The 15,166-nt window shown below is 36.4% G+C and overlaps 1 protein-coding gene across 1 annotated transcript in view; it reads right to left on the bottom strand.

Moving 5' to 3' along the window:
* Window positions 1-3,359: 3,359 nt before the first annotated feature.
* Window positions 3,360-15,166, bottom strand: part of LOC130100323 (NACHT, LRR and PYD domains-containing protein 3-like) — a 37,210-nt gene continuing 25,403 nt past the window's right edge. The window contains exons 3-7 of the mRNA XM_056265741.1: window positions 9,136-9,309; window positions 8,105-8,278; window positions 4,672-4,845; window positions 4,274-4,435; window positions 3,360-3,469 (exon numbers count right to left, since the gene is read on the bottom strand). Of these exons, the coding sequence (XP_056121716.1) occupies window positions 3,373-3,469; window positions 4,274-4,435; window positions 4,672-4,845; window positions 8,105-8,278; window positions 9,136-9,309 (781 nt within the window). The 3' untranslated portion in view covers window positions 3,360-3,372. The remainder of the gene's footprint in view (window positions 3,470-4,273; window positions 4,436-4,671; window positions 4,846-8,104; window positions 8,279-9,135; window positions 9,310-15,166) is intronic.

The following is a 15,166-nucleotide window of genomic DNA, read 5'->3' as shown; positions in this document are numbered from 1 at the left end:
ATCTAGATTCTACTACTTCTTCAGTTCTATGAAAATGTAAGGAGTTTTTTTATAATTATAGATATAATTTATATATATTTATAAATATATTAATTAAGATAAAACTATGTTTAATTTGTATGAATACATTTTAGTAGCATATGTGTTATTATTCATTGAGTTATATACTTTATTTATAATAATTTAATTTTAAAATAGAGATTTTATGGAGCCGCAAAACAGCTTAGAAATTATATTAAATTACTTATTTTTATATATTTATTTTGAAAATGTAAAAATGCAGTTTTCTGTGATGTTCGTGTTTTAGGTGTACACGGTAGAATATGCTGTTACAGTACAAAAATCATTATGGCTATATTAATAAAAATTATACTTTAGGTCACCGTTAAACAAAATCCTTACAGTAATCTTCTAAAGGATAAATAGAAGATACGAATGTATTAAAACTATAAAGAGTTCATTTAAACCATCTTTTCATTTTAAAATATTGAAACTTTTACGATTATGATTTGAAATAATCTTAGTACGAACAAAATTTTGGCTCTGGAAAGGTGTTTAGCAGACTAACATTACACGATGCACAGAGACTCATCTGCTCTGTCACCCTATATCCTGAAGCTAATGGGGGCTGGCCTGAGGCATCACAGATTCTAGATGTCTTCATTGGTGCTCTCGCACTAAAGATAGGCCTATGTGGTGATTTTTGCACAGATACTACTTGAGGAATTATTGAACATTTCACACAATGTGTGAGATGACTTGTGAGAGCCCCAAATTTCAAAGTTCTTTACATGTACCCTGATAAATAAAAAATATAGTCAAGTTTTTCCACGATGTAGCATATTTGTTTTATGAATTAATTTAATTTAATTTAAAACATCTTGTATTTTTAAAAGATATAATTTAAACTTTTAATGATTATACTATGAAATAAGATTAACACTAATCGAACACATGCAATGTCTCGTTCTGACCGCTGAAAAGACACACACACACACACACACACACACACACACACACACACACACACACACAGACACACACACCCACACACACACACACACAGACAATGCATGCCTGTCAAGCGAGGGGGAGAGATAATTACTTGTGGGATCTTTTCAACTTTAAATGTATGGACATCTTAGGAACTACTTCATCAACCGGCTGAAAAAAGTAAGATGATTTTATTTTTGACACCCGTTCATAACCTGTATGTATTCTTCTAATCTATAAAACATGTCGGATGATTTTTATCTAAAATAATAACTTTAGTTATTTATTTAAAAAATGAACGATAAAAGCATTTTATTAATATACTTTTAAATGAAGAATGTTGTTCAACTTAAGTTAGTGTGAAATAATATATTTGTAAATTACTAGATGTAAATTTTAACCATTTCATTTATATAGAGCATGATGTTTTTCAACTTTAGTGTGAAATATATGATACATATTGTCCTCACTTAAGGGGTATCATGTAACACACACACACACACACAGAGAAGCGTGCGTCCCGGGCCCCTGTGACTTAGAGGTTTTCAGGATTCAGAGAGGTCTAAAGTAATTTATTGCCGATGATATCACCCATTTCTTACACATACACACATAGACACACACACACACACACACACACACACACACACACACACACACACCACTCCGGTCAAGCGTGGGGGAGAGAGAATCACTGGGGGACAACTTTAAACTCATCTTTTACATCTTTTGTAAACCATTCATATTGTATGGACATCTTAGGAACTACTTCTTCAACTCGGTGAAAAAGTAAGATGGTTTTATTTTGTGAACCGTTAGCAACCTGTATGTTTTCTTCTAATCTATAAAACATGTCGGATGATTTTTATCTAAAATAATTGGATCAGTACATTTAGTTAGTTATTTTACAATGAATGAGAAAAGCATTTTATTTATTTGTTTATCTAAAATAATTGGTTTGGTGTGAAATGTTTGTAATTTCATTTATATCATTTGAAAGAACTGAATGGTTTCAACTCTAGCCAGTGTGAGATATTTTCTCACTGTCCCAGCAAGAGTGCAGGAATGGGGTGGCGTCTCACTTACTCACACACACACACACACACACACGCACATACATAGAAGACCAAAAGGTGCTGGTCAGCCACAGATTCGCTGTGAGAGAGAAAACAATCTGGGATCTTTAAATGATTCAACATCTTGGGACAGCCGGGAAAGTAAGATGGTTTTATTTTTTGTCACCCGTTAGCAACCTGTATGTTTTCTTCTAATCTATAAAACATGCGGGGTGATTTTTTATCTAAAATAATTGGATCAGTACATTTAGTTATTTATTTTACAATGAATGAGAAAAGCATTTTATTTATTTTTTTATCTAAAATAATTGGATCAGTACATTTTATTTATATACTTTTAAATGAACAATGTTGTTCAACTTTAGTTAGTGCACGATATTTTCTCACTTTCACAGCCCCGCAAATTTATAGCCCCTGCTTCAGGAATGCGAAGGGTATCATGTAACACACACACACACACACACACACACACACACACAAACACACACACACACATACACAGATGCAGATGCTTAGTGCGGTGACCATGGCTGTCATGAAAAAGGCCGGTGAGCGAGAGAGTCACTCGGAGGAACTAATTTCAACATCTTTGGGGAACGCCTGATAAAGTAAGATGATTTTATTTTTGGTCATCCATTCATATGTTTTATTCTATAATACCTCCGGATCAAAGACAACTGTCAACTTGACGTATAATAGAAAGGTCAATAGGGCAAAGACAACTGTCAAAAATAAATGATTACACACCCACAGATCAAAGACAGCCGGCATACCCCGGATCAAACACAACTGTCAACTTGATCGATCGATAGGTCAAAGGGTCATCCCTAGATCAAAGGGACCTCCGGAACACACTCCGGAAGGACAAAGGTTAGCCCCGCCCACCTGTCAATCATAGGGTCATAAATCATCTTGACAGAAGCCGTATGGTATATCTACTATCATTGTTTAGGTAATTTAAACCACTTCATGTCATATTGTCAACATGTAAGCAGAATAGTGGGTCATATATGTCTAATGCTTTTCAAAAACATAAGGCTTTTTCATAATAAACATTATTATATTTGCAGGCCTGATAGTGAAGATTTCTGCTGACACTCATCTGAGCTTCTTCCTCTGTTCCACCTTTAATTACAACTAAACCATCATTTGGCTGAATAATAAACCAACATTAATCATTCAATATCACATGTTTCTAATACGCATGCTAACACACACGCTGCTTTATTTAATAGTGAAGTCTGAGAAATACAAGTGTAAATGTGAGACTCTTCTGTGGATCTCCTGATGGTTTCTGCTCCTCTCATTTCCGTTTCACAGATTTAAACCATGATTTAAATCCACTGACGTTTGGTGATTTATCTTTATCAGAGATGTTTGATGATCGATATTCATCTACTCTGTAAAGTGGAACAGAAGAGAAAACAATCAGTGTTCAGTGGAACAAAGTGCAAATTATTATATTTCAATTACTGTTTTTTGAGTAAAAATAAGTTAAATTTAATTCCTGTAATTAGATTGATAACCGACTTTACATGATCTTGGATAGAGATATTTGTGTTTTTAAATATAATAGATCTAAAGCCTGAATCATGTTCATATGTGTGTCTGTGTGTGTCGGTGCGACTCCTATTGAGTCTCTGTAAAGGAGAAACTAATGAGTGTACGGCGTATGGAATAAACCACAGGGAGCAAATACTAATGTTATGTTGAGTTAAACACAAACCTTTAGTTAAAGCCGTTTGTCCTCTAGTTTAAACATGTTTGTAGGCTCTTAGTAAATAACTGAGAGTAAAGTAAGTGTAGAGTAGTGTGACGTGTTGCTTGTCACAGTAAAACACACTAGAGACAGAGACATTGCTCATGTGAGCTGGACGCTGTGAGCTGAAGCTGGAACTGCACTGATTTTAGCAGGAGTGCAACGTTTCCTACAATCTGACCAAGTCTGTTTTCACACTGAAATGATTCACTTCTACTGACACAGTTCATAAAGCAGGTGTTGATGTATAAAGCTGTGACAGTGAGCTTTTCTTCTCTCTCCTCCTTTGTGTTAAACATTTCAATAACTTCACATTTTGTTCTCACACAAACCCTTTGTTGCAACACATCTTAATGATAATTTCCTTTCACTAATGTTTGAAAGGATTGTTTACATATCAGAGGTAAATGCAGATCTCTTTAATATCTCAGTGATGTTTCCTCACCTCAGGACACAGTTTGAGTCTCGTAGCTCGTCTCTGAGCCGCTGCTTTGAGTCTCCTATCTTATTGCCTCTCAGATCAAGCTCTTTTAAAAACGGCAGTGCTTTTGAGTTAGTCAAAGACTGAGTTAAAGAAGAAACATCTGTAATGCCACAGCACTGTAGACTAGAAAGACACAAACAGAAAAAGAGAGATTATCTTACAAACAAATCATGAATGTGAAGGATTTTACACAGATATAATGTGAACTCAGACTCACTGTGAGATATTGAGAATAAAGTGTTTTAGTTTAAAAAACCCAGAAAGTGCACTGCTATAACCAATGAAACATAAGCCCTGCTGTCTTCAAATAAATAAACTTCAGTCACACTGTAATTGCTGTACAGTATAATGATACTAACTGTAGTTTCTCCAGCTTGAATTGTGGGTTCATCAGTAGATCACTGAGGTTTTTCACTCCAGAGTCTCCTAGTTTATTCCTGCTCAGGTCCAGCTCTCTCAGGTGTGACGGGTTTGATTTCAGAGCTGAAGTCACATCAGAACAATCTTCATCTGTCATATCACAGCCGCTTAACCTACATTAGCAGAGAGAGAGAGAATGAAGAAAATAAGAGACTCTTTATTCTGTGAAGTCACATCATCTTCATCAGCAAATAAAACAGACAGAGGAAGAGAGATCTTCATCTTTATTTCACCAGATCACAAAATACTAAGATGAAAATGTTTGTACAAATATAATTGTGGCGAGCAGGACGAGGCAGAGGGACGTGAGAGATACGAGACCGGTGCGTCGCGCAGGTGTCGCTCATTATCACTCACGCCACCAGCCTCGTCCTGCTAGCCACAATAATGTTAATGTGTTTACCGTATTTTCCGCACTATAAGGCGCACTTAAAAGCCTTTAATTTTCTCAAAAACCGACAGTGCGCCTTATAATCCGGAGCGCCTTTATATGGATGGTGAACACACGTTCACCAAGACGGGGAGACAGCGCCGAGCGACTTACGCCACTATCTGCCAATGGATCGTGGATGCCTGGGCTGATATATCAGTCTCAACTGTGATCCGAGCTTTCACGAAGGCAGGAATAACCTCTTTATTCAGCCAGCTCACATACCCGTATTTACTTCCTGTTTTCGGCCGAAGTCCACAGTAGTTGATTGTCGAGTTTGCGCGCGCGATCAAACCTCCTCCGTGTGTTCAACATCTGATTCGGATGAACTATGCATTTGAGCTGATATTCTCAGAACACCACACAGCACCGTCATCGGCTGACAGCTGACAGTCTGAGTCTTCACTGTTGCTTAGTTACCAATGATCGCGCGCGCCCACTCGACAATCGCCTACTGTGGACTTCGACCGAAAACAGGAAGAAAATACGGGTATGTGCAGTCAGATTCACCGTGTTCACTCACATGGCTGTGCACTTGTAATGACACATTAAGGTTGTTAAGAGGCTAAAAGCAGGTTTAAAACTTGTCCCGTTTAAGTCAACAGGGTGCAAATTTTAAAAAGAGGATAACACGGTGTAGGCAACACTGGTTTTTGTCGTTGTTATCTGTACTGACAGCACTCCAAATTTACAAAAAATGAGCTCAATGTTAAAATTGACCGGAGTTTTCCTTTAACGTTTGAACAACGTTACCATGGGAGTGAACGGAGTTGTCAGAACGCTTAATGAAGTTTGACTTTATCGGACTGTTTTGTTGACATCTAGTGGATGCATAATGCAAACCCCGTCAAACGTTTGACTGCAGTATCTTATGCGCCTTATAATCCGGTGCGCCCTATATATGAAAAATGTTCTAAAATAGGTCATTCATTGAAGGTGCGCCTTATAATCCGGTGCGCCGTATAGTGCGGAAAATACGGTAAGTTTAAACACTTTAAGTGATTTTAAGCATTTTGATTCTTGTATGTTATTGTGACTGACCTCAATCTCTCCAGTTTACAGTGTGAAAGTTACATACGACATTGGAATACACGTTTCTAACTTCAATAGCATTTGAAGAGAACGACTTACAGTCATAAAACCAACTGTAAAGTGTTCATGCAGGCGTCAGGCATAATGTGCAATTTATACAAATAAATTGAAGTTTGCTATTGAAGTTAAAAACGTTTAGGCCTATAGGACTACCAATGTTACTTTAGAGACGTCCCTTAATGTGCGAATGTCAAGCCAATTTTACATTTAGTCATTTAGCAGACGATTTATCCAAAGCGACTTACAGTTAAACTAACAATATAGGTCAATAATATGAAAGTGCTATGACCCTTCCCAGTTTAATCTAATGCAGTACATGTACATGTACAATACATACTTCCCAAATAAGGTGCGAGTTTGGTCTTTTATATCACTGTAGTCCATTAAGCTACGAAAAGCGCTTTGTCCCGACGGAAGGGGAATCTTTGAGTATGATGAGGTATTGAGGGAAACCGATTATAATCCCGTTCATTGTAGAAAAAGCTGATAACATGTAAGGCTACACAGGGAAAGTAACAATGAAGTTAATGAATGAAACATAAAAACAGCTTTTGTACCTTTATCATCTTTTCTGCATATACTGACCCAGATAATCGTCACAAAAAACGTAATGCATGCTCAATTATTGTACAGTTTTTATGAATGAATGGCTTGCTCTAACTCTTCGTCAACAACACACGCTTGCGCCTCCAGCTGGTGAGGTCGACTAACAGCAGATGGAGATTATGCTCGGTAATCTACTGCTTTTCCTGCAGCTCCTGGATGTCAACGTTGAATTTACTGTCGAATTTGAACCACTGAATTTGTAAAAGCGAAATAAAATGAACTGAAAACCGCCTGTTGAATATTATAGGTTGTTTTTTTAATCAGTTTGAATATTTTGTATGTGAAGTATGAAAGGTGAATATGGATTATTGAAATTTTACTAATGAAAATGTGTTTGAAATGTTTTGAATTGAAATATTCACAGCCTAAATATTCAACCATGCTAAATTTCAGCCCATAAAAATGCAAGCCCTAAAAATACAATGCATTAAAATACAAGCAGGGTTAATGCAATGCATATTTTTCTCAAGTAGTACAATTCAACAAAGCTTTTTGTTTCAAAAACATTTGTCATTATTTTACTCCCATATATTTTGCAGCTCATCCTTTCCGAGGATATAGTGAAGTTTCTCTGAGTCATTTAGAGTTAAGAATGAAAAATTCAGTGCTGCAAATTTTGGGGGAAAAAAATGTCCCTTGTAGTGGTACTTGGGACAGACAATAAAGTGTTTTCATCTTCTGTCTATCTGATTCAAATCACAGTCTGCTAATACAGTGGTAAGAATTTAATTGTTGTTTTTATTTATATTGTTGTCCATTTATCGAACTTCCATGCCTCTTATATAATAATTATATATTACTAATTTACTATGTACCAATTTACTAATGCTTAGACACACTCAGTCTCTTACGCGCACTGTCGCTCGCGCGCAGACCTATGACGCAGACACACTCGGTCTCTCTCGCGCGCGGTGTCCAGTCCGGCGCCTCATAGCTCTGCTCCGGGCTCAACTCAACTTTTGCGTGACGCAACGAATCGATTATGAAATTCGTTGCCAACTTTTTTAAGAATCGATTTTTATCGATTCGTTGTTGCAGCCCTAGGAGACTCTTTATTCTGTAAAGTCACATCATCTTAATCAGCAAATAAAATAGACGGAGGAAGAGAGATCTTCATCTTTATTTCACCAGATCACAAAATACTATAGTGAAAATGTTTGTACAAATATAATGTGAATGTGTTCTAGTTTAAACAGTTGAAGTCATTTTAAGCATTTTGATTCTTGTATGTGAATGTGACTGACCTCAATCTCTCCAGTTTACAGTGTGAATCCTTCAGTACGGCACATAAGTGCTTCACTCCGGAGTCTCCTAGATTATTCCTGCTCAGGTCCAGCTCTCTCAGGTGTGACGGGTTTGATTTCAGAGCTGAAGTCAGGATGAGACTCTGTTTCTCTGTAATTCTGCAATCACTCAGACTGAAGACAGAGAAATAACAATAGTTCACATCTATGATGATCATCTTATTGAAGAGCTACAGCAGCATTTAGTTTCCAATAGTCTGTTTTAAAACCCAGTCACACTAGTTCTGTTCGCTGGAAGACACTGTTTCTTCTCTTTCATTTTTAAAAAGACTTCTCTCTTATTTATTCTCTGTAGAAAAGGCAGATTTCTGCATGTACACAATCAGTACATTGTATCATATGTCGGTAATTAAACAATTACAAACTACACTCTACTAACTAGATAAAGACTAGATGAGACTCTGTTTCTCTGTAATACTGCCATATAGACCAGAAAGACACAAACAGAGGAAGAGAGATTATCTTACAAATAAATCATGAATGTGAAGGATTTTACACAAATATAATGTGAACTCAGACTCACTGTGAGATATTGAGAATAAAGTGTTTTAGTTTAAAGGTCCCCTGACATGAAATTTTCACTTTCTGAGGTTTTTTAACATTAATATGAGTTCCCCTAGCCTGTATATGGTCCCCCAGTGGCGGGAAATTTCAATCGGTGTAAACCAAACTTTGGCTATCTTTCTCTGCCTTTGAGAAAATGAAAGTTCAGACGGGCTGATCTTGAATCTCCTCTGTATGACGTCATACGGAGGAAAGGTAACCTCCCCTTTCTCTACTTTGCCCGTCCAGAGGATTTGGCCTGCCCATGCGAAAATGAGCTAGGAATGAGATATTGACTGTAAAAAGTGTTTTAGTTTAAAAAAAAACAGAAAGTGCACTGCTACAAACAATAAAACATAAGCCCTGCTGTCTTCAAATAAATAAACTTCCGTCACACTGTAATTGCTGTACAGTATAATGACACTAACTGGAGTTTCTCCAGCTTGAATTGTGGGTTCATCAGTAGATCACTGAGGTTTTTCACTCCAGAGTCTCCTAGTTTATTCCTGCTCAGGTTCAGCTCTCTCAGGTGTGACGGGTTTGATTTCAGAGCTGAAGTCACATCAGAACAATCTTCATCTGCCATATCACACCAGCTTAACCTACATTAGCAGAGAGCGAGAGAAAGAAGAAAATAAGAGACTCTTTATTCTGTAAAGTCACATCATCTTAATCAGCAAATAAAACAGACAGAGGAAGAGAGATCTTCATCTTTATTTCAGCAGATCACAAAATACTAAAGTGAAAATGTTTGTACAAATAGAATGTGAATTTAGACTCATTGTGAGATATTGAGTATAAAGTGTTTTAGTTTAAACTTTTGTTTCTAGTTTGTATGTATATATACATATATATAGGGTATCTGAGGTAGAAGCGTGCTTTCGGAGCGTGTGATTGGCTGAATGTGAGGTAGAAGCGTGCTTTCGGAGCGTGTGATTGGCTGAATGTGAGGTAGAAGTGCGCTTTCGGAGCGTGTGATTGGCTGCCGGGGCTGGAGAGAACGATTCTGTACGTCAGCCGGTTCTGAGCGACTCGCTGCATTTATTCATGAGAAAGAGCTCGTTCAATCCAATCACTGCGCTGTATTACACATGACATCATCTCATCACAGCGGAGAATTCAAACAACATGCGGAGCATGAGAGCGGTTTCTGCCGCGATGAGTTTAACAACGCTTGCAACGCGGATCATATAGTTCATATACGGACCAGAGCAAGCGCTTTTCAAGTTTTATGGACATATTTCATATCCTCTAGTGTTCTAAACATGAACCAGCAGCGCTCTTCTTGAAATAAAATATATGTGCAAATAAAGACACTGATACAGCCGTACATCTGATCATGAATGCAATGATACAATGGATTATTCTGATACAAAGAACACAATGATGTAGATGACAATTAAAAAAACAATGGACAAAAAAGTAACTATCTTTATTATTTCTGTTAAACTGACGCGTGTCGTTTGTTCAGACTCAGAGACCATAGTGCTCATAAATGTAATGAAAATATCATTATATCTTTTAAACATTCTTCCGCAATTCTCCCTCGTTCTTGTGAGTGTGTTATATAGGGTTATATTTTTAAAATGTAAAAATTACTATATAATTGTATATATTAATTATATATAATATATATCATTATATTAATATAATGAGTGTCAGCAAGAAGCTCATTTGATTGGCTGCATGATGAAAGTGGACCCGCCCTCCTCTTCGCGCTTCCAAAACTCAGTGAGTGAGAGAATCGTGCCAAAACTGGAAGCGCAGGTAAAAGAAAGACGCAACTGTACAAATCGGGTTATTTCGGGATTTTTTTTGCCCCATGCACACGACAAGTCATTCAGACATTTGCAACAGTTTATTTTTTTACACAAAGTTTGATTTGACACAATTCATCTGGTTTGAAGTTCCTGCCTCTGTTGTTTCCGGTTGCAAATTGCTGTTCACAGGCTTGCAGTGCTTTTGGACGCATTTGTGCGCAAACACCGTGCCAAAAGTGCGCGGAAAAATGAAAGTCAGAAGAATACAGATCCTATTTATTTTGTGTTAGCATGAAGCTACATTTTCAAAATACATTAATTACGCTTACGAATAACAGTTAAGGCTGCAAATATTTTTTTTTCTTACACTTAAAAGGCGATTTACACTTTTACAAATCTTCTCTTGCACATGCAAATTTAATTTACGCTTGCAATCTTATGTACAATTTCACAAATCTTACCCTGCGCATGCGATTCTTTATGGCATCATATTACCTTCATAAAAAACTGCATATAAACACCTTCTACAAACCCATTACAAATGTTTTATTGAAAGTGAAATCTATCAAATACCATTAACTAATAATCTAATATGATTAAATATCAAGTGTCTGTATAATATGTGCTCTTTTATCAATTTCCAGTGTTATTATTATTTTATGGATGGCTCAGCTAAACTAACACAGTCTCATCCCAAGACGTCATATGACTGACGCTTTTGACCATACGTCAACATCCAACGTTTTAGGGTACCCTTTAACGTCAGGTAGATGGCGATCCTAGGGCGTCATCTAACTGACGCTTTACCTTTAGCGTCAGTTAGATGACGCGGGTAGGTTTAGGTCTGGGGTAGGGTTAGGATTAGATAGCGTCATCTAACTGACGTTAAAGGGTACCCTAAAACGTCGGATGTTGGCGTATGGTCAAAAGCGTCAGTCATATGACGTCTTGGGATGAGACTGGGCTGGCTAAACAGGCCAATAAGAGACTATTAACTACTATTATTCCTTTTAATTATTCTAATGTCTAATTAAAACATCTTCAAATGTATAAAACTGATCAGAGATCAGGTTAAACCCACAGACACTGGTTCAATCTCAGTAAATCTGCATGATTCATGGGTTCACAGAGATCATCTCTTCCCCCAGCGGTGAACCACTGACATTTCCAAACGTGTTGAAACAGTTATGACGTAACTAAGCCTCGTTTCCTGAGATCATGTGACTTTGGCAGTTTGATACACGCTCCGAACCACTGATTCAAAACAAAAAGATTGAATTTATGAACAGTTATAAAAATGTCTGATTCTGATGTCACAAAAAACATTGTTCTGCCTCTACAGAAACTGAAATAATTATTGACCCATGATCCAACTGCCTGTCTTAACCAAATATTTAAAGCTTGATATCAAGTTTTAATTGTGTGTTTTAATTTGCTGTTTAATTGTTTTACTTTAAATTGTTGTGGCTCTGTGTGACGCTGAGGAAAAAACTGCTCTGACTGAAACAAGTGAGGAAATATTATCATCAGCTAACATTGCAACTAAAAGTAAAGTAATATTATAAATGAATGAGCAATACTCACGTCAGTGTGTTGAGTTGACAGTGTTTATCCTGCAGTAGAGCAGTGATCTGATTCACTCGTGTGTCTCCTAGTTTATGTCCACTCAGATTCAGCTTTCTCTGGAGTAACGGGTTTTCACCCACAACTCTATTCACATACTGACAGGCTTCCTCTGCAGCAGGACTCAAAAACCTGCAGAACAGTCAATACAGTTCTCAAATAAATATCTGTTGCATTACAAAAAAGATTAATACAATACATTTTAATATTTTTCTTTGAAAATGTAAATACACAAATAAATATAAATTTTAACCCTCTGGGGTCTAAGGTGTTTTTGGGGTCCTTGAGATGTTTAGACATGCCCTGATAACCAGGCTTTTGAACTAAAATTTCAAAACCATAATGCCATTTATCAAAAAGCACACCCATTTCACTGAACTATGAACACTATTCCCCTGTTTTGACACATTAGTCAGATTTGTTGAACTGTCACAGCAAAACTCTACACACAAATCCCTTCATTTCTCATTGCCTACACTACGTGGTCATTTAGAAAGCACTAGCATTCAAAATTGTTCACTCAAGTCAGCACAGCTTCAGCTCAGTTAGCACACAATTACCCAGGTGAAAACACTAAGAGTCAAAATTGAACACACATCAGTTAGATCCTTCAATAGATAGATAAAAGGTTATACAATCTTTTATAAAAGATAAAAATCAGTTTACTGAGTTTTGGAACAATGGATCCACAGAGAAATTAACCCTCTGGGGACCAATGTGTTTTGGGGTCCTTGAGATGTTTTGACATGCCCTGACATTTGTGCATTTTTTAGTTGCTTATAAACATATTAATGGCACAGGTGAAATTACACTCTATTTAGCACAACCAGGGTTACCATAATATGTGAGCAACATGTATGTACATGTTTGTATTTTTGAGAAAATATTGTTTATGCGTGGTTATTGAAAAAACTAAACATTAAAGTTTCTGATCAAGGCCACAAAACAGATACTAAATATCTGTCCACAAGACTTTTGACTAATGGATGTTGTCGCCTAGAGTTATTGCTTCAAAATGATCTGAAAATCATCCTGCCTAATCATTCACATAAAACAATAGATTGTTTTAAATTGTGAAAAACATTTTTTTTTTTGGAAAAGCAATATGCGTGGAGGCAAGAACGGCCCAACCCCCTCATGTATAATTAGGTGGTTCTCAACTGAGAAGACAAAGACCCGCATAATAATGAGCCTTTCATTCAGGTGTGTCACACAAGAAAGAATGCAAGGGCAATATATATATATATATATATATATATATATATATATATATATATATATATATATATATATATATATACATACATACATACATACATACATACATACATACATACATACATACATACATACATACACACACACATACATATATATAATCAAAATATAAATGAAAGTCAAAAGCACATTTTTAGTCATACCTGGAAACAAATCCTGTTCAAATAGGCTATATGGGCCATTCTATAGAATTGGTTCAAAGTTAGAGTTGGAAACCGCTTAAAAAGAAAATTGTACTATAACAGTTGATTAGTTTATTTTTGACAAAACATTTTTGACAAACACTATACTAACTATAAAAACAAAAGCTTATTTGATGTGCCTGTAGTCTATTTTACAGTAAAAAGTTTATAACAAAAACTAGTCAACGAAATGTTGTCTTTCATAATTCGTCTGTAACATAGGCATATCGTTGTGATCTCATGAAAGTGCATATCTATAGCACAAATTTAATTTCTCATACCAAAAATAGATTTTGCGTGCATATGATACGCAGTTTACGTGTGCATATGTTATGCACTTTATGGCGTGTAATACACGCACTCCACACACCTAATCCTACCCAAGGGGTTTACAGTTCGTATCATTTGCACGCAAAAATATGAAGGTAAATCAGTAGCTAAACTCGAGAGCACGTAGATGTGAATTTGAGAACTTCGCGCCTTAAAATTCCAATTTCGCGCCTTGACTTTTGCTACTCTTTTCGCGAGATATGAGGTGGAAAACTAACTTGTGCACTTGTAACTCAGTGGCGGCGAGAGCGGAAGGGGGGCGGGAGCGGGGGTGTTCGAAGGAGCCGTTTTATTGGTTGGCGCCTAGCCAATGAAATGGGACTTCTATTGTACACGATGATGTCACGAAACCCGCCTCCTCGTGGATGTTCTGAAACGCTAACATGGCTTAATGCATTAGACTAATTTAAAAGACATAGATGATATTATCAAACTTAGTAAACACAATAATGCATACTACAAAAAAGCAGATGAGCACAGAATATGAACGCAACACGTTAACTTAAGACAGTGGTATTAAAAGACCAAACTCAGGAAACACCATAAATAAAGCATACAGAAAAGCAATTGAGCAGAAAATGAACGCAACTCGTTTAATTGTACGTTAAGCATTTTCCTCTCATAGAAAACCAAGAAAATGCTTAATGAGGCTTAATGGACCAACAGTTATAAAAAAATAATAAAAAAACACAATTCGTTATACATTATTAATAAAACACAGGCAGCTGGTTTATTTGCACTGAACACAAATTTGCTTTCTTTTCGTCATATTCTGTGCTCATCTGCTTTTCTGTAGTATGCATTATTAGTATGGTGTTAATATCACTAAGTTTGATAATATAATTTATGTCTTTTAAATCAGTCTAATGCATTAAGCTATGTTAGTGTTTCAGAACATCCACGAGGAGACGGGTTGCGTGACATCATCACGTACAATAGAAGTCCCATTTCATTGGCTAGGCGCCAACCAATAAAACGGCTCCTTCGAACAGTGAGTGTAAATGTTCACATACAAGTACGAATATTTATTGTACAAGTTCTCAAATTCACATCTACGTGCTCTCGAGTTTAGCTACTGATTTACCTTCATACACAAACTAGTTTTGGCGTAGGATGGTACGAGAAATTAAATTTGTGCTATAGTCAAGTCAAGTCAAGTCATCTTCATTTATATAGCGCTTTTAACAATGGATTGTTTCAAAGCAGCTTTACAGAGATAAACATATAATTTAAGGTAACAGATTGTTTTGGCGTTATAGCGGTTCTTGAATAATGTTACTTCCAGC

This window comes from Rhinichthys klamathensis, unplaced genomic scaffold (assembly GCF_029890125.1).
Source record: "Rhinichthys klamathensis goyatoka isolate OS25496 unplaced genomic scaffold, OSU_Roscu_1.1 h1tg000011l_1, whole genome shotgun sequence".
NCBI classification, from domain to species: Eukaryota; Metazoa; Chordata; class Actinopteri; order Cypriniformes; family Leuciscidae; genus Rhinichthys; species Rhinichthys klamathensis.
The sequence above is the reverse complement of the archived record's forward strand: the minus strand, read 5'-3'. Positions and strand labels throughout refer to the sequence as shown.